The sequence below is a fragment of the Calonectris borealis genome, chromosome 5 (assembly GCF_964195595.1).
Source record: "Calonectris borealis chromosome 5, bCalBor7.hap1.2, whole genome shotgun sequence".
NCBI lineage: Eukaryota > Metazoa > Chordata > Aves > Procellariiformes > Procellariidae > Calonectris > Calonectris borealis.
Window position 1 is genome coordinate 9,167,053 of NC_134316.1, and position 20,139 is coordinate 9,187,191.

Below are 20,139 nucleotides of genomic sequence, written 5' to 3' on the forward strand. Positions count from 1 at the left end.
GGAAGGAAGAGAGAAAACTTGCATCTACTTCATGCAAAAAAATAATTATCCGCTATATGTTTTAGTGAGATGAACGGAATAAATTTTTGCTTCTCTTCTGAAATCCTCCAGGTGGCAATCTTGCATCAGAGTTAAGTGTACAGTGTTTTTTTCCAGCATTGAGTCTTTTATATGCTGTCCTTGTGATGGCAACAAATGCTTGCTTGAAGCGCTGCAGAGTATACTGCTGTCAGTTGTGAAAATGCTGAATCTTGCACGTAACTTGGACACAGACTGGTGTTATAGGCTTGTGCAGCCCTAAACTTGGGCGTGGTGGATTCAACAGTGTATTTATCTCTTTGGTTGGTAGTTATGAAAGTAAGTCCATAGATAGCTAGTTATGATGGAGTAGATTAAAAGTTTGTAAGTTTATTCAGCAGTACCATTTCAGCAGGCTATGATGTGTGCAGATCTGATAACTTGCCTCTAAAAATGGCTGAGAAAAGAATTATTTCGGCTACAGACTTCGGTAGTTTTGTGTGTGCAGAAAACTTTTAATTACATCATTTTGCCGTTGTAGGCGTGAATTGTAATGGGACACTGACTTACTCTCCTTTTGACTTTTATGGTCTAACTTAAGTAGGAAGCTCATTAATTTTTTTATATTAGATTATCTAGTCTACCCTGATTATGAAACTGTTGGTGTGATGCCATCTGTACTCTTTACCAGACCCAGATTTTACACTGAGTATGTAAATACATGGGTTTTAAACTGAAGATTTTTCTCCTACCTTGTGCTGGAGAAAGGGCTGGTGTTTTTTCAGTTTTAATTTCACAGGATAGGATTTTGGTAGGACTGGTCCTATCAAATAGCAGATACACTTCAGTTCAAGTTGCAAGCAGCTTCATTCCCTGTCTTCACTTGCTCATTTATGTAGAGGAAACACAATCCATAACACTGGGACTGAAGCTGTTTCTTCTCTGGGTGTTGAATCTGAAACTCTGCATGTCGCTAGCTCTCAAAAAAGTGGCCTTTAAGCCACAGATGCCTGAGTGGCTGCTCTGTGCCTCCTCCGCATGGAGGGATGTGATAAGTGCCATTCCTGCTATCTGTCTTCTTTTTGTTGCTGTTCAAGGTTACCACAGACTTCAAGCTTTGCTTGCTCCTTTTACTGCTTGAGGAACATTTCTGTAGAGAAGCCGAGTGGTGCGACTTCCTTTGTTAGTGAGTCGGTGGAGCAAAACAGAAGGGGCCAAGGTGCTTGGGTCTGACCCTGCACACGGCAGCTGTGCCGGAGACTGTGCTGCAAGGAGCAGACGTGGGGACGGCTGCTCTTGACTGCTTGAGGGACAGTCACTGTAGTTCAGCGCTTGAGTAATGCGGGGTTATAGGCTGGGTCTGGACCTGTGTAAGCTTTGACTGAGTATCATCCAGTTTCCAGGTATATGATCTCTTGCATCTTCAATTCTCTTCTTTTGGTGTCTCAGGGCACTGTAGTCCAATGAAAGGACCACAAAAAAATAGAGTAGCTGTACTTTTGAGCTGCCTAACACATCTCTCCACACCTTCTGTTGTCCAAAATTTCATGTAAGTGTCCAAAGTTAACTTGAAGAGGAGAGGAGGCTTCAGTTATGCAAAGCTGAGAATCTGAGTTAGTTTCTAAAAATGATCAGTAGATGACAACGTACCTTCGGAGGTGCCACCTCACGAAGGAGGGTATTTGAGTTGGCTTAGGGAAATGTTAGTGTTAATGTTGAAGATTTGGCAGGCAGTACTTGCAGACACCAAATACTTCTCGGATATATTTTTGTATATCTTGAAAGCTGAATGTGAAAACGCAAAAGCCTGTTTAATTCACTTTTGAAGTTGTAGAGGGGAAAATGGAAAAGGTCAAGAAATGTAAAAATTTCAGTTAAGCTGGGATGTTAATTTGGTTGTGCCTAGCGAATGCTGTTCCTTTCCTTTGTACTTTTTAAATTACTAGCTTTGTAGGGATTTTTGTCTTTAAATGAATTTGATGATTTCACAGTTTTCTTGTTTTAAGAGTTTATCTTTTTATGACCCAGCTGAATAGTTGCATTAATGAGTTTGGTTTGCATTCTGCTTGTAAAGATTAAAGCTGATCGTGAGACTTCATAGTCAACGGCAACATTAGTTTGCAGTTCTGAGAGTGTAAGTGCTCAACAGACAAGTTTTCTGTCAGTTTTCAAAGCCCATTGCTAATTAGAGATGTGCAGTCTTTCCAGTTAATTCGCTGAGAAATGGACACATAAATTCTGATAGCAGAATTTGTCTTTCACATAGCTCTGCTAGTACCTGCTGCAGACTCTATAGCTTGGAAAGAAATGACTTTTATGTACAATGTTATATCTTGATGTCTAATGAAAAAGAATCCTTAAGAACAAACCCGCTGAAATCTCAGCTTAATTTTATTTTGTTTGTATTCCTTCTGGATTTCAGCTTCTGAGTAAGTTAAATTATTTTGTTAATAGTATTGTTTATTGCCACTCTAAGATTGTTTTTGCGTAAGCTTTTTCGTAGCAACAGGGAAACCTGTGAAAGAGTAATGTAGCTGTTTTGACAATGATAGTTCAATACAGTTCAGTATTTTCGTGTATTCAAAGGTGGAGGGGACTGAAAAGTGGAGCCTTTGTGCACAGGAGGGGCCAACGGTGCCTTTGACGCGGGCTGCTACCTCCAGCCTGCCCTGCTGTTTGTTCCTGCTCTTGCCCTGCAGTTTATGGCCTCCTCCACTGTACTGATGCTTGAGTGCGTGCTCTCCTGCTGTAAATCAGACAAGTGAGATAGCCTGTGGTAAAGCAAACCTTAAAACAACAAAAAAAGGAGGGTAGGAGGCAGAATTTCTGAAGTTAGATTTGCTACTGAAGAAAAGGAACGTAAAACTATTGCCTCTGTTGATGTATTTTTTGCCAGGTAAACCATTCTTACTAAATGTACACCAAAAATGTTATGTGTGCTAGGGTAGTTTGGTAATCTCTCTCTGTTTTGCCTCTTTGGTTTGTTTTGGAGTATTTGTGGAAATACAAGACTGTACCTATAAGAATGGCAAGAAGAGATTGCTGTCTATAATAGTCTGGAGCAAATACAGAGTTGGGAGGGTTAGCTCTATATCCAGTGAGGAGGTCACTATTGAATATTTTTCATTTCCAATTAGGATGTTGAACTGAAGTACTTAAGCTGTGGGGCATTTACGTGAGAGCTTTTGATTACTGTTTGTTGAAAGGATCTGGTAATGAAGTGAAGTCGGTTTCTATTATGGATAACACTGGAAACCTAATTTAAAGGTTGTATGGAAAATTAATCTTCGAAGGCTTGTAGACAATAATTCTACAGGAATATTAGCTTTTCTGTTTCTTTTTCCTCAACACAGATGTACATTAAATGCAGCTGAGAGGAGACTAGCTAAGAAAGTCTAGTAAGAGTGAACAGTTTAGGTCACAGTTTCTCATCACTTGTACCTGCTACGGAAGTAGCCTATTCAGGTGTGTAGGAGAAATGTCCTGAACTGGTTCACTCCTGTATGTTTCTATCCCAAAGCCATCCTAGTTTGTTCTAAAGAACTGGTGTAAGATGAGAAAACATAGCTACAAGAACTTGAGGAAATACTGTAGGCATCATAGGGAACAAGATGACTATTTTTCCCTGTTCTGAAGAGCAGACTACTGGAATTAAGCAGAAGTCCGATTACTAACAAATTACTTGTTTTCAGTCCTGTGCAATTTAGCTTTTTGGTCTCACTTGCTGTTAAGCTGATAGGTTCGAATATCCTGCTTGAGGTAGCCAGATTGTTTTTTAAAAAAATTCCTGCTTTAGCGGGAGACTATTTCTGTCCATGGTAGTTTAATTCCCTGTTCTGCAAGAATGGTTTGTGTGAGTAGTTCCACTGACTCCCAGAGGACTCTGCATTCAGGCTCCTCAGCGTTGGCATGGATGCATAAACTAGCCTATACTTTATGCTAATTTACAACTCAGACTTATTTTAGTCTCCAACCTTTCAGGGTGTAAACATAACAGTTCCAGACTTGCAGTTTTTGTAGCCTAAGTGTCACTGTGTGTGCCTAATGTTAAACTGAAGTTATTTTAAAGTAAGTGTTATGTCTGTAGTAGCCAACATAGTCATCATTGAATGCTAAGCATGTTTTATGTTCTGTAGTGCTAGTAATTAGCTATTAAAATTCTGTGTTGAATATTCTTCAGACAAAAAATATTAACTAAGCAATTGTTTCATCATTTACTTTGAGAAATATTTTACAATATTCATTTTCATGTTCTGCCTAAAATGTGGAGCCATGTAATTCTTATGGTATCCCAAGAAAGAAATAAATTGCACAGGATTTGTACTCGATGTCTTAAGCCCTTCAAGCACTTCTGTTGCCCTTCTTAATGTAAATTGGCATGTTGTAAATTATACAGATACTGAATATAGTGAGGCAATAGGTTTTCTTTTAATATTTTAATTCAGTTATTGCATTTGACGTCTGTCTTTCTCCCCCCAATAGGTGCAGGCAAAACACCGACTTTAGGAGGAGGATTCCACGCCAATCTGGGAAAGGAGTCACGAGCACAAACTCTACAGAATGGTACTTGCAAGCTTTAGTCTTGTTGCTATGACTTTTTTTTTTTAATAATATGGTTGATTACAATTAATTTTTAATTTTGAATGTGACCTCAAAACCTTGGCAGGCCACTCGTTAGTCAGTAGACAAGTCTGCCTGGTGCTGATTTTACATTGTGCTCTCATTTGGTTGTTAGACCTGATTTATGAGGTCAGATAGCTGGCTGACAAAGGGTAATGGCACCTGACAATACTATCGTAGTTTAAAAGGGCTTTTTCAAGGTTGACATGCCCATTGCACCTTTTTATTATCTGTTAACCTATTGTGGCTTTTTATTTTACCAGTTTTCAGGGTTCTTGAAATGCTTTATGCATGTTTATTTTTAAGTATAATTATTCAAATGCTTTTGTTTTTATGCAGTATAAGTGTGAGATAATACATATATTTATGCACACTTCATAGTAATCATGTGCTTAATATGTGACTGTTGAACAGAGAGGGGAAAAACGGAAAAAAGATTTTAGTGTCCAGAGAATATTTAAATAAATATTCTCATTGCATGCTATACATTTTAATTGAGATCTGCATAATCTACACTCTTTAAAGAGAGTGAATAAAACCAGCTTTTATTCCAGAAAGAGAATGGTCTTCCAATTTCAATTGCTATTACTCATATCAATGGACAGGAGTTGTCATTTTTTGGCTAATTAATACTCTTGTCTCAAGACAAGAGATGGAGATGACAGCTGATGGACTGTGATATCAAAGACTCAGAACCTGACATGTAATTAACCAAGGGATGTAAATGGGTTTTACTGATACGGTGTTCATTTTGGGGAGATACTTTAGATGAAGGTATTTTCCTAAATTAAAGTCTTATACTTGCAACTCAAACACAGAAAATCTTGGCTGATATTATGCCTGCATAGGTATGCAAAGGGTAAGATTGATCTGATATTATATCTGCATAGGTATAGAAAGGTTAAGATTGATCTGTGTTATTGAAATATAGCCAGATTGCTTTACTCAGCATTATTCAGCTGATTTATATACAGATTGTTTTATATACAGCATGTTTTATTCAGCTGTTTGTACCGAACAGTATCGAGCTCTGCTTGTTTGGCTCGTACTTTATGTGAGCTCGTTTCAGTGTCAAGTCCAAAGTTACTATCTTCCGAGTTTTAAAAATGCCTGTGTAAACTGTAACCTGTATAAGCAGGGTAATAAACCTACTAGAATACCTTTTACAGTTAGTGAAGTTTGTCTTTGGATGAAGGCACTTAATCAAAACTGTAATTTTGCACAGGCATTTAAAAAATAAATTGGCTTGTTGTGTGTAAGGACTGCTCACTTCCTTGTCTTTAATTGTAGAAAAGTAAAATGCTGTCCTATTGCTTCTTGGAGTGTTTGAATTCTTCAAAAGCCCTTTTGGTTATGCTGAAAGGTGACTGCAATTAAAGACAGTGTAGGCGTTTTTCTGGAATCTAAACATGGCTTCTTTCTTGGATGAGTGTTTGCTGGGGAATATGTCTGAGCATCTTCCTTCCCCACAACTTTTGTGTGTGGGGCCCCTCTAATCATACACAATGATTCTGACTTGGCTAAAGTTTGTCAGCATCATATAAAAAAAATTACAGTTGCTTGAAATGAAATGAAACAGTTTTGAAACAGGAAAATAATTGGTCTTTTTACCTATAACTGTCTGAGGCTCTTTATGGGTTTTCTTCTCCTTTTTGTGGATATCCTTTATATAAGAAAAAACTGTTTGGTCTTTGATTTCTGTAGCCAACCTGCATTTGTCATGCTGCCAATCTGTCTCTGGGAAAGTTCTTTTCAATGAGCTAAGTGATGTTCTTGCTCAGTCCCAGGCATGACAACAGCAGCTGATATTTCAGGTAGAGCAATTGGTGTTTGAAAGGCTTTTCTTTCTGCTGCTGTATAATGAGCTAGTTGTCTGCTGCATTTAATCACACTTTTAGCTTTACATAGTTTTTAATTGCAAATTGAGCTATGGCAGTGAACTTACAAAATCTCACCCTGTCACTGTGTGCCCATGATCATGGCTTTTTTTTTTTGGTGAAATTATGTTAATATCCATTGCGTTTAGACTTGGAAGTGTAGCAAGGTAAATGAACTTACTGTGTGTATTTTGAAGAAAAAGTATGGAGTTGTTCCTTGAGTGAAACTGAAGTGCACCGATAATGAACAGTTACCCTTGCAGCGCTATGCTGTCTGATCAGAAAAAATGCTGAGCTACTTATTTATTTATTTCCTGGTATTACTACGTTTGCATTTCCAACGTTAACCGAGTTGCAGATGAACTGCTGAAATTAGCTTCCGTCGGGATGCTGGTGCAGCACGGCTTGTGAACACACTTAGGAGGCCTATTCCTGCAACTCGCTGATGGCTCTTAGGTCAAGGCTGCGTGCTACCTTCAGTAGTGTGGGCACATGATTTTCTCCTATGTGGTGCTCTGTGCAGGCTTTTGCCGCAGGGAGGAACAGACTCCAGAGAGCAGAGATGGGCGGCAGAGCCCGGATTGCTCTGGAGGTCGTCCCCCGTGTATTTGAGAGCAGCTGAGAGCGTGCGTGTGTGTGGTCTGAGAGCGCTGGCAGGCCTCACACTGTGCCTGGTCTGCTTGCCAGCAACCTGCAGGCTTGACATGATGCGAGGAAAAGTCCAGCAACGGAGCGGGGACTTGCTGTTTTTTAAAAAACAACCACCCCCCCCGCTTTCCCTTCCCTCCCCCGTGTAGTTTGGGCCAAATTCTTCCTTGCTGTAATGTGTGTCTGTTCAGGGGAGGTGAAAGGGAGATGATCTGGGCTCACTGTTTCTTATTTAATCACTAGCAAAGCAGCTGGGGTTGGCTGAACGTATGATGCTGCTGTTTTTTGAGGCTTGTAATTAAAGGATGTTTAGAATTAGATGAACATATGATGCTGCTATTTTTTGAGGGTTGTAATTAAAGGATGTTTAAAATTAGATGAAAAACTGTTTTTCATTAGAATACCTAAGGTAATAATTTTACATTTTTTTCCCCCCTCCATTCTTAGAAGAAATGCAGAAGTAAAATCTCTCAACAACAACTGCTCAACAGTTCTGGACTCTTCTACAAAATCATTATATTGTGTTTTGGTGTTTTTTTAATATATATATGCTCTAAACAAAGCCATGGGTTTTATAGTTTCTAGGTTTGTGTGAGAATGTATAATAGGCAGAACTAGCCTCCCTTATCACACACGCCTTTGCTGTACGTTTCCTCGCTATTTATAATGCGGTGGTGCATGGCAGTTCATACTCTCTGCATTTCTTTGCTGAACTAGCTGATGGTTGTGGGTGTTCGTTTGGGAATTGGCTGCTTATAAAAACTGGAGTCTTGTTTACACTTGTTAAAATATTTATGCAGGAAAGACCTAATACTGTTGTATTTGTTCATAATCGGTTTGATTTTCAGTATGCGGTACTGTGCTAATTGAGCACCGTAAGCTCCCCAAGTTCAACAAGCTCAGGTCCACAAAATGGTTTGTGTCTGTTCATATAGAGCTCATTTTTGTAGTAAAAACTTGCACTTCTGTGAGATGATGTGAAGAGGTGTTTCAGCTTTGTTTTAAAGGATTTGACAAAATAGCCAAACACTGCTCTTTTTGTGAGAAAGAAGAGTTATGAATAAAATACTGACTCAGAGAGGGGACCATTTGACAAGACTTCTTCCTCTGTTGTCTGAGCCTCTTCAAATTGCTGCAGTATTGCCCAACTTTTATGGTTGCTTACAGGGCTGAAATGCGGATTTCTGTCTCTTTAAATCTCACTTCACAGCTCTGCGCTGCATTACATAATCTCTCTAAATAGCTGGTTTATTCTTGTTTCCTTGCAGGCAATCTGCTCTCACTATATCCATGTCAGAGTCGTAGTTACAAGGGAGTTGTTCTTGACTTGGAGCTGTGATACTTTCAATAGTCTTCAGTGGCCAAAAAGAAAAGGGTGGGGGGAAGGAAGGTCAATGGCATGATTATAACTTGAAAGCTTCAGTTGCAGATATTCAAATTTGGTTTAAACTAAGTTTGAAGATTGCAGCTGCATCTAGCTTAATCCAATTTCTGAACTGTTGTGCTGTGTTTTTAATCATTTCTTTAAATGAATGTGTGTTTTCCCTCAGTCCTCTTAAATACCAAAACATAGCTAACAGTATTTTAATGCTAAATGGGAAGGCATTTCTGAAGATGTTCTCTAATGAATTTTTGACTGTTTACATTTAAACTATTTAATTCTTTAACCTTCGTTGTCATCACTAATTTCATAGCTGGTTTATTACAAGTGATTAGAGAAGGCTCTACTTCCTGACGGAACTATACAGTGTGAATTAGACCAGGACAATATATTATATGGGTGAAGAACAGAAGTATCCAAAGAAGAGGAACAGAGAACACATCTTTATTTAACAAAACTAACACAACAAGGGAGGAGAGGGTAGTAGAATCCTAGAATAATTTAGATTGGAAGGGACCTCTGGAGATCCACAAAGTGGTGGCTTTGAAGTTGCATTAAGCTGCTCAGGGCCTGGTGCAGCTGAACTTTGGGTATCCCGAAAGAAGGATATGATACAGTCTCCCTGGACAACCTGTTCTATGATGCTTGACCACCCTCACCCTGAATATTTTTTCCCTTGTATCTAGTCAGAACTTATTTTGATGAAATGTGACTCTTGCCTCTTGTCCTTTTGCTGTGCATCTCTGACAATTCTGGCTCCATCTTCTTTATAACCTCCCACTGAGTAGCTGAAGACACCAATGAGACCTCCCCCTTAGCTTTCTCTTCTTAACACTAAGCAAATTCAGCTCTCAGCCTCACGCCATGTGCTCCAGTCTCCTAATCATCTTAGCAGCTCTCTGCTGGACTTGCTCCAATATGTCAGTGCCTTTTCTTGTGCAGAGGAGTCCTCAACTGGACAAAGTACTCTAAATATAGTCTCACAAGTGCTGAACAGGGGATAATAACCACTTCCCTTGACCTGCTGGCTACAGTCTTAATAATGCAGCTCCAGGATGCAGTTGGCCTTCATCGCTGCAGTTGGGTGCTTCTGGGTCATGTTCATCTTTTTGTCCATGAGAAATCTAGATCCTTTTCTGCAAAGCTACTCCCTAGCCAAACAGTCCCCAGCCTGTATTGTTGCCCTGCAGTTCTTCTGTCCCAGGTGCAAAAAAAATTGCATTTGCCTTGTTGAACTTCATGAGGTTTCTGTCAGCTCATTTCTGCAGCATCTTAAGATTCCTCTGAGTAGCAGCTCTGCCCATCAGTGTATTGACCACTGTCCCAATGTGATGTTGTCCACAGGCTGACAAAGGGAGCCTCCTGTCCCATTGTCCATGTTGTTAATGAAGGCATTAAACAGTATTGACCTCAGTATCAATCCCACTTGTAAGCCTGACGGTTAAAGTGCTGACCACTACCTTTTGAACCTGGCCAGTTTTTCACCTAATTTGCAGTTCACCTGTCTAGTCTGTATCTTCTGAATTTGGCTGCCAGGGTACTAAGAATGATGAAATGAGATGAGGGAAGAGCAGTGGTTACTGTTTACCTTGACTGCAGTGTGGCTTTTATTGCAGTCAGGCATGATCTGCCCTCATTAAATCTGTGCTGGCAGTTCCTGGTAACCTTACTTTTTGTGTGTCTGGAAATGGTTTCCAGGTAGATTTGTTCCATAGCCTTCCAACAGGCTGAGGGGAGGCTGACTCGCCTCTACTGTCCTACTTCCCCTTCTGGAAGAAAAGCCTGATGCTTGCCGCCTTCTAGTCATAGAGAACCTCCCCTGATTCCTACAACTTGCTAAAGATGGCAAAGATGCCTTTTTTCCCAGCTCTTTTAGCATCCTCAGATGTATCCCATCCAGTCCAATTGACTTGTGTATGTAGGTTTTTCTTTACTGAGCCCTTGTTCAGTCTTTCTCTACCATGGCTAATGCTTCATTTCCTCCAAACTCGCGTGAAGAGACCTGTGAGACCTGAAAACAGACATTGCAACAGAAGACCAAGAAGACTCATGAGCTGCTATAAAGCCAAGCTGCCACATGCCCTGCCTGCTCAACTTCCTGCACATCAATATGGAGTGTCCTTGTGCTTTGGGGAGACTGTACTTGAAGATTCACCAATCCTCCTGGCTGCTTTGGCCTTCACGGCAGTACCTCACGGAGTTCTGCTTACCACTTCTCTGAACAAACTGAAGCCTGCCCTCTGAAATCCAGGGTTGTCATCATGCTACCCATCTTCCTCACACCCCTCAAGATCTTAAACTTTATCATCTCAGGGTTGCTGTAACCAAGCCTGCCATCATACTTTACATTCTCCACCACTTCTTCCTTTCTAGAGAATGGTACGTGTATCATAGTGCTTCTCCTACTTGACCTGTTTCTGACACACTCTAGAAGTCCACTGTATTGCTTGTGCCTCACTATGATTCCCTTCCAGCAGATGCTGGCGTGGTTACAATTCGCCATGAGAACCAGGACTTCTTCCTGTTGTCTAAAGAAGGCTTCATCTTCAAGATTAGGTGGTTTATAGCTAGTGCTCATGACAGTGTTTCCTTTGGCCTCACCTCTCATCCAGACCCATTAACTCTTTATTGGACTGTCACTTGTTTTTCAGCAGAGCTTCACACATTCACGCTGTTCCTCTGTGTAAAATGAGTTCTCTGTCACCTTCCCTGACTGTCCTTCTTGTGGAGCCTGTAACCATCCATCTCATGACTCCAGTCATGTGAGCTGTTCCACCATGTATCTGTCACCCTGCAGTGAATTTGTAGTTTTGCAGTTATGCATAGACTTTGAATTCTGCCAGATTGTTTCCTTTGCTGCATGCAATCTTTTCTTTGACTCTTCCTCCTGTATTAACTCCTCTCTCTGGCTTTGATTTCAATAATGAAACTTCTAGTCTAGTCTCTGCCATTTTCTTGTCCTTCTTGCCTTCATTTCTATTAGGATAGAAGCTAATCCTGATCTTCCCATCTCTACATTCAGTTAGTATGTCATTGGGTTTTATCCTGTTGTCTTTTAAAGTAACCATTGCTTAAAGTTCTCCTTTTCTGGGTTTGTTTTGTATCCTTCTAAATTTCTTTACTCAATAAGGTTTTGAAAGACTTCCTCTTCTAGTCAGACCATTGCTTCAGTTTTACCCTCTTCGATCTGTCTACTGTCTTGTCCCTTATGAGTCCTTTGTTATCATTAACAACTTCTGTCTCGTTCATTTCCTTCATCTTTCCATTTGATGTGTTAACTTTCTCCATCTCTCCTTGAAGGAGGATAAGGGGCATCTTCCCCTTTTCATTTGAGATCATCTTACATGTTTTTTTGTGGGTGGGTGTGTTTTGTTGGTGTGTGTTTGTGTGGGTTTTTATTTTTTTGCTGTTGTTTCAAGTGCAACCTTTTCCTTTGGTAAACTTCCTTATTCTCAACATACCTCTTCCGTCTAGTCCCATGTCATGGCTTGAGCTAGGGTGGGATTCAGCTGGCAAAGTTCAGATGTCTGTGAGTTTGTCATCCTGAACTCCCTTCAGGGTCTCTGCATAGAGGCAGACAGATTTAGGGTGTGATTAATTTAATCCGAAAGGAAGTCAAATGACTCATTCTCTTAAGTGTCTGTTTCTCTTCACTCACTGAAAGGAAGTCTAGATTGGCTAAGCTCAGATGCTCATCTCTGAAGATAAGGGTGATGAATCCTACACTTTTGTGTCTGCCTTTGTGTATCTCCTTGTTGACGCAGACTTAACATGGCCAAAACTGAACTACTGAATTGCATCCTACTGCTCTGCCCTTTTGCATGTTAACAAGTTCAAGCTTCCTCCCTTTGAGGCCACTCACAGCTTTCCCTCCTCCTGTCTTGTAGATCCATCCTCTCCAGTGTCTGCTAAAACATGGATGTGTCCTAGCCGTAACACTCACATATTTATTTCCTGCACAAATGTCTCTTGACTTTCATTGCTCTTCCTCTGTGATCAGAACATGCTCCAGAGCCAGGAAAGCAGAAAAGTTGTGACCTGGGATGTTAAATCTTTGGTACCTTAACATCTTCAGCAAAGAATTTTAAAAAGAATGTTATTTTCCCAACCTGTCTGCCCTTTCACATTTGTGATCACTGTTACTTACAACATAACAGTTCAACAGGGAACTTTTCTGGTGTTACTAGGCTGTTGTGTTTGTGTTCCAAGCTTGCTGGACCTCTGTGCTTCTGAGGCTTGCTTGAGTGTCAGCAGGTACGGGCTTTCCTGGTCCTCTGCTTTGATGCAGGCTCTGGTAAGTCACAGAAACTTAAGCCACTGCTCAGATGCTGGAGTCCCTGATGGCTGACCTTCAGGGTATCTCAATAGCTTACACACCTTTCTCAGAACTTCAGCTTTCAGGGTTTGCAGGCAACTTCACTAATCAGCAAAGACCTGAAGAGGCAGACAAACCACTTATTTAAGAAAAACAAAAAAACCTCAGAGGCAGAAAACGCACTCTTCAGCCAGCATAAGTTATTCCAAGAATTTGGATAAAAGCAGCAGAAGAATGTATTTCCCTGCCTGTTTCCTTATTACTCTTGGGGACCCATGGAGTTTAATTCAGAGGCATCTGAAGAAGCCGGAATCCTTCTGGTACTGTGGCTTCTCTTTCAGCACATGGAGAATCTCATCTTTCTCAGATGGCTAATGAGACCCTGTGCTTCATGATCTCCAGTTACCTTTGTTAAAAGACCAGTCAAGTTCATCAGCTGATCTGGGACAACCTTTTGGTTATGCATTGATTAATTAGTTCCTACTTGAGTTCAGATTTGAAAATTTTTATTTCTTAAGCCTTGGCCATCTTTGTATTTTGATACGGAATGATGAATAAAATACCTGTCTCAGATGCTTTTGATGTGCTGCTTGTCCTTATAGTGACAGTATCAAGGGGAGAAGAATCCATGTCTCCTTTAAATGAGATTTGTTATGTTTCTAATGAAGAGGGTCTGGGATCCTTTAAGTAAAGAGTAGAGGGTCTGCTGGAGGTAATGTAATGGTAGGATTTTGCCAAGAGGCTGATGAACAACTTAAAACTTTGAGCACAGCATCCCACCCAGTTGAAATCCATGAGTCAAGGAAGGCTGTTCCTATGTTTGCTTAGCCACAAAAGGGAAAAATTAGAAAAGGCACTTCTAAAATTCCTTGGTTCAGTCTGTATGTGGACTCAGGACAATCTCTGTTGTTACTTTTTCTTTTAATTTTGAAGATTGTCCTTGAAGTTGAAAAAATAAAGTAAAAAAAAAAGGAAGTCAATCAAATGAGTTAACAGATGACTTCTGTTGTCTTAACTAATAACAAAAAATATTTGCGTGTTCAGCTGCTTCGAATTGGCCTGTTTGTGACTCTGGAGTTAAAGGCGTCTTTCATGATTGTCTCTTCTCCTGTCTCTGCTCTGTCTCTTAGTTTAATAGTTGGCTGTGGGCAAGAAAACTGTTGTGCCAGGGAAGCACAAATCTCTGCTTCATTTTGACGAACAAAAGAAGAAATGCCTTCTAAAATTATGCATGCTTGTGAAATTTCTTGCTTAGATATTAAAGTTTTGGCCTTTCGTATCTTAAAATTTCTCCCTGTTAACTTCGACAATTTCTATGTGACATAGAGTAGGAAAATATATATCACGTTTGTGGAATTCACTGACAGAGATTTATCTCCCTACAGCCTTGAGTAGGTAACTGGAACCTGTCATTTCTCTTGAGAGCAGTCCTTTACTTGCAGACAGTTTACCTAGTGGGCTGATGTTTTTTAAAACATTTGCTTTTTATAGTTCCATTGACAAGGAGATGAATTTGGATATTAATAGGGCTTTCTTCTTGTACAGTGTGGCAGAAAATAGGCAACTGCCTCTCTCCTTCCTCTCCCTCTAGTAATGTCTATGAAGTTCTGTGCTAGTAATCTGCCTCTTCTAACAAGCTTCTGAATTAAACCATTTTAGCTTTTGAATGTTGTTAGACAAGCTTAAAATATACTTCAGGTAACATAGCTTTGGTTTAAGTTCCGTGTAGCTGCTGCTCTCTTTTTTTGATAATGGAGAATATGTATGCCACTTACATGGCATAGGACTGTCTTTTAAACATTGAAACGTGAGTTTTGAAGTGTTTGTGTCCTTTTACAGGCTCTATGGTTCAAAACCTGAGAGGGAGAGTGTTGTTGCTTTTTAATGCTGTGTTCTCTGGTAGGACCTAGTTCCTTCTTCATGTGTTGAAAGTGCCTTCTTGTTTTGCTCTATGAAATAAATTGGAGACCTGGTGACGTGATAGTGCAGGGAAGCATTGAGGGTCTGCAAGTGTGATTTGCTGGTGGAGCTATTGCAGTTTTCTTGGAAGATGGCTTTTCTTAAATAATGGCCACAGCATTAAACTTCTGGACCCTCTACAGGATTAACAAATAACAGAAAAAAATTCAGTGCCTGTATACACTGTTTTTATAAGGAAGACTATGATTTATTTGCTTGTTGTTCTTGCAGACACGCTTGAACTCATTTCACCTGCACTTTGTAGCTGGACACGAGTTAGCTGTGATCCCAAGCTGCTTTCATCTTGTTGTGGCTGATGGTCTTGGAGGAACCAGCATGCGTCTGTTGGTGTGGGATACAGGTGGGATCAGCTCAAGCACGTCTGTGAAAGGATGTGCGGGCACGTTGTATTTCTGTTGTAGGGCTGTAACAACACCTGCCCAGGCACATCTGGCACAGTATCTCACAGACATCCAGCGGTGGCCGAGAGAGCAGTATCAGAGCAGTGCATGTGGTGATGCTTCTCTACAACATTACCACCTTGTTCCTTGTGCAGAGAGCATGTGTGGCTTTGACCGTCCTCGTTGCCTTCCCAGTTGTGTGATGTGTCCTCCCAGATGGACGAGCACTATTCAAAAGTCACTCAGGCAAAGATTTTGGCTCCTGCTCAATGCCATTGCTACAGCAGCCTTTCTCAGGCAAATACAGTACACTGGTGAAAGACCCAAATGTAAATGTATTACATCTGTATTACATACAAATGAATAGAAACTACAGGGTTCTGTACCAGGTATGAAATGTGTTCAGTGGGAGGGTCCTGTGTCCAATACAGCCACACCAGCAAATTTATCAGCAGACTGACCTATGTCAACCCCCTGCTCAAAAAAAGAAACCAACAAAAAACTCAAAAACAAATCCTGGTCCCAGCCTGAACCAGAACAACTCTGCGCACACATGCAAGTTATTTTTAACCTGGATGATTGCTGTGCTGGGATTTGCTGTGCTCCCAGTAGGTAGGTGTGTCAGCCCAGAGAGCTGTCGTGCTGTGGTGTGCGGGTGGGAATGAGATGTTGTGTAAAGGGTCGGAAACTCCTTCAAGTTGTATTGCCAACAGAGGCCTCTGTCTCATAGAGCTGGAGCTCTGGAGTCCAGTTCCGTGATAAGCATCTCTAACAGCAAAGCCAGTTTGATCCCTGCCTTTCCCATCCCTCAGCTGCCCTTTCCCACTCCCCTCTTCCAAATGTGCTAGGCCTTAGCTTGGGCAATGCATCTGTCCACCGGGCCAGCGAAAAGATCTGGGTTTCACAAGCAAAATAAAAAAATAAAAAGAACCAACCCTTTTTTTCTTTTGCTATTTCCCTTTGATCATTTCACTCCTCCACATGCCACCACAGAGTGGAGGAGGGAATGGATGACGTGGAGATGAGCAGGAGCCTCTTAAACCAGCTTTGCAGCAGGAGAGGCTGAATGCAGGAGCACGTTGTAACCTTCTCTCTCTTTTTAAATTTTTTTTAAAGATATATTTATAACGCACTGTCCTGTTATGTTCAGTCCTGCACAGTCAGGGTGAAGGAAGGTGTTTTCTGTTCTTTTGGCTTGACTTAATATGAGTGGGAAGCTTTTTAGAAATGTTCTGTTCATTGACTGCTGCTAGCAGATGGATGCTCTCTGCTTGAAGTGCCTCAGGCCGTTATATCTTCTGTTTTCTCCCCCTCCTCCTCTCTCCTTCCTCCCAGCACACACCCTGGAGTGCGCAGGCTGTGCTAATTTAGTCACAACTTAAAAAGGAGTGATGAAGAAGAAATGCTCAACTCTAATAGAATTTTTGTCGCTCGCAACATCTTTAGGGAGTACTTTTTCATTTCAGGATCCCTAAGGATTTTTCTAGCAACGTGTATTAGATGTTCTGTGATACTTCACTGGAACAGCAGTAAAAGTCTTAATTCATTAGGACCAAAATGCTACTTCTGTTTATATATTAATCAATTCAGAATATACTGCATACTTGACATCCAGTTTGATTTTTCAAGTTGTTTTAATAACCTAGGCTTGACTGTTTCTAATTCTGAGGTGGCCTTTCCATCTGTATGAACTATAAACCAAACCTTTAAACAAACAGTTCATTAACCTAGTGTGTTAAAACATTTGAACCAATTACTGAATTTTACTGAACTGGCTGTTGCTATTGTCAAGAGCTTTCACCACTTGCCGGTAGCAGTCAGCTGATGCTAGCTCTGAGGAGTTTGATTCATTTTTTAACAGAATCACAAAATGTTACTATTTACTGGTACAAATTGCAGGTATTTTTAATGGAAAAAACTGGTAAATTGTACACAACCAGAATTAAAATCTGTTGTTCTATGCTGATTATATGCCTTAACTTAGTGGATGTCTTAAAAATACTGTACCGCTACGATCACCAGGTGGTGCTGTAACACACTCCTTAAAACTTTTTGAAAATAAGTTTAAATTCTGCCATTGTCATAGTTACTCAACTGTAATTTCATGGGAGGAGCAGTGAGAAAGAGAATTTCTTTTTTTAATCATGTCTTTAAGACAGAGCTTTTCCTGAAAATTTTGGGTTTGCTTTTCTGCTAGTGTTCAGAGTGGAATTTCCCACACATAGTTTATGACCATCTCTGATGTAAAAATGGTAGAGAGGATGATTTAGGAGGTTGGATGCTGGGTGTGTGGGACCATATCTGGGCTCTAGCCTACATGGTTCGTTCTTGGGTGATGAGTTTATGAGGGCTTGCATTAAGTAATAAAGGAGGATAACATGCAGGTACTGCATGTTTTATCAAAGGTGGAAGGTTGAAGAGTGATGTCTCCTCATAAGCTGAACATAACCTGTTTCATGAATGACATTTAATTTAACCTTGTGAGTTTTAAAGAGCAAGAACTCCAGTCTGCTTTGGAAGGAGGCTCTTTACAAAAAAAATCCAGGCTCCTACTACACAACTTCTTTTAATGTCTTCAATAAATGTAATGCTCTTCCTCTTATTTAGAAAAAACTTTAGTTCATACATATAAAAGAAAGTAATTTTTTTCCCTCAACAGTTGTACAGTAATTAGAGTTGTAAAGAAAGCTGCATTTTTCCTAAGGCTTTACAGAACTGGCTATTTATGGATAAACTGTGGGATGGGAAATCATGAGTTTAAAGTTGCAAACTATTCCTTTAGATGAAGAGGTTTTTTTCCCCCGTCTTTGTACTCAAATAATTGAATCATTTTGAACAATAAAGACAACTATGTACCAGTCTACATGGACTAAACCCAAGTACCGACAACCATGTAGGTAGACATGAAGGAAGTTTGAGTAATTGCGGGAGGGGGGTAGAGTTATCAAATGCACAGCTCTCCCGAAGGCATTATTATTGCTATCATTTTAGACGTAACTTTCTACATTGAGAATTTAACACTTGAAAAATGAATTGAATTGTTTCCTACATAGTGATTTTTTTAAAACTTTGTTTTCTAATAGAAATTATAAGCAAATGACTCTTACAAAGCAGAGACAGAAGTACAGCGTGGTCTCCTTGAACCCAGGCTCCAGTGTGGGTAAGGACTGCCAGCAGTGTGGCAAGGAATTGGGTTCAGCATGTTTAAACCTGGTTTTGAGCTATGCTGTTTAGACCTACTCTGGATGTTAGCGGTAGCTGTGTTTGCTTGGCATTATTATTTGGGATCCCAAATATGTACCTAGAAGTCTGGCTTTAATCACCTAGATTTAAAGCCTTCATGCTCTTATAACAAAGCTGTCCCAAACAAACACAGCATAAATTAAGTGAAAAGGTAATTGATTGTTTAAAGTCAGTTCAGAGGATTCCTGCATTTTCAACCCAAAGAGGCTTCTCTTAAGTTTGAACAATAGAGAAATCAAACATCTATCTTTCTTCAGAGAAAGGTCATTGAATGCAACAAAACAAGTGGCTAATAATATTCAAATGTGTGACCCCCTAAGAAATTATATTATGCTAATGAGCATATAAATGATTTTTAAAATAAAATTAATTAGGAATAGGATTTTAGAAGAAAGCTGTATATTCTTCCTTTATGTGCTCTAAAACCACACAGTTGATTAGTAGTACTTTTAGGTAGTATATTATGAAATGCATAATATTAAGAAAGCAGTTTAGGATCATAGTTCCAGTTTCTGGGGGTATACACATAGCTGGGTTCATGTACTGGAATTAGACACACATGTTCTCCTGTATGATTGTCATTCATTAGAGAGAATGTATGTGAATTGTATTTACATTGTACCTTAGATACGCTATTTGATTGCTTTTATAAATCGATATTCAGCAAAAGCATTCCATGCATTTTTACAGTAGGAGTCATGAACTTAGTATTGCTACAAAGGGAGTTGTCTAAGGTTCAGTAGTTTGCACTTTGCTTTGTAGTCCATTTAGGATAAATTTCTGAGAATGGGTTGCTCACCAGACACTAGTCATTAGGTCCAGTCTGAGGGGTTTTTTTTGATAGCAGTATAGAATATACTGAACCTGAAGGTTGCTTGTTTCGTGTCCTTGCAAAATTGATGTGTAAGACACAGCCATCTTCGATGTTCTTCCTTTTAGAAAGCATCACATTATCTTGCCTAAAAGGGAGATATAAACACTGCAGAGTCTCCAGCCACACTCTCATGGGATAGCATGGGTGCTAAAGCATGGGTGATCATCCTTAACAGTCATCCTGGTACTTATTTTCAGGGTTTTGCAGAGCCACTGCAAATGCAAATGCAAAAAGGCATTTCTGATTCCTTTGGGTGTGTGTGCATATAATGCAAGCTTAGACAGGTGCACAGAAATTCTTTTACATGGGAAAAGACTCTAAATATGGTTAGAAGATTGATGTCTTTGCTCGTGGACTATGTATACTGCATGTTTTGAGGGAGTACACGGACAGCTGTAAACTTCTGCTTCCAAACTCTTTGTAGCATCTTAAACAAATCAGAGGAGTTGCATGTTACCGATGAACTGCTTTCAAGGCTTGCTGCTGTACCTCTTGCCAGTGCTTGCCGCACTTATCTTCCTTGCTCTGGCTGATGCCTGTAGAATACTGACTGCTTTTTCTTTTCATCTTGGTTTGTGGCTCAGCACAAAATCTGAAGAGCATTGGGAGCTGATGCAAGGGGTGGTGGTGGGATGGATGGGGGATATCAGATTTCCCCTTTCAACTGTCTCTGGTAACTTCATCCTCTTACATTTTACCTGATTTGTTATAAAAAAAGAAAGTAGATTTCTTCTAATCACTAAAAGATTAGGAAAATGCTCTTGCAGAATAAAAATGAAAAGTACAGTCCCAGCTGCTCCAGT

The 20,139-nt window shown here is 40.1% G+C and overlaps 1 protein-coding gene across 6 annotated transcripts in view; it reads left to right on the plus strand.

Moving 5' to 3' along the window:
* BRF1 (BRF1 general transcription factor IIIB subunit) overlaps positions 1-20,139 on the plus strand; it is a 172,866-nt gene that overhangs the window by 9,578 nt on the left and 143,149 nt on the right. For all 6 annotated transcript variants that reach the window (XR_012673780.1, XM_075150913.1, XM_075150905.1 and 3 more), the window contains exon 2: positions 4,501-4,581. Coding sequence is in view for 4 of the 6 variants with exons in the window: in XM_075150905.1 (XP_075007006.1) it covers positions 4,501-4,581 (81 nt within the window). In the remaining 2 variants the exon portion in view is untranslated. The remainder of the gene's footprint in view (positions 1-4,500; positions 4,582-20,139) is intronic.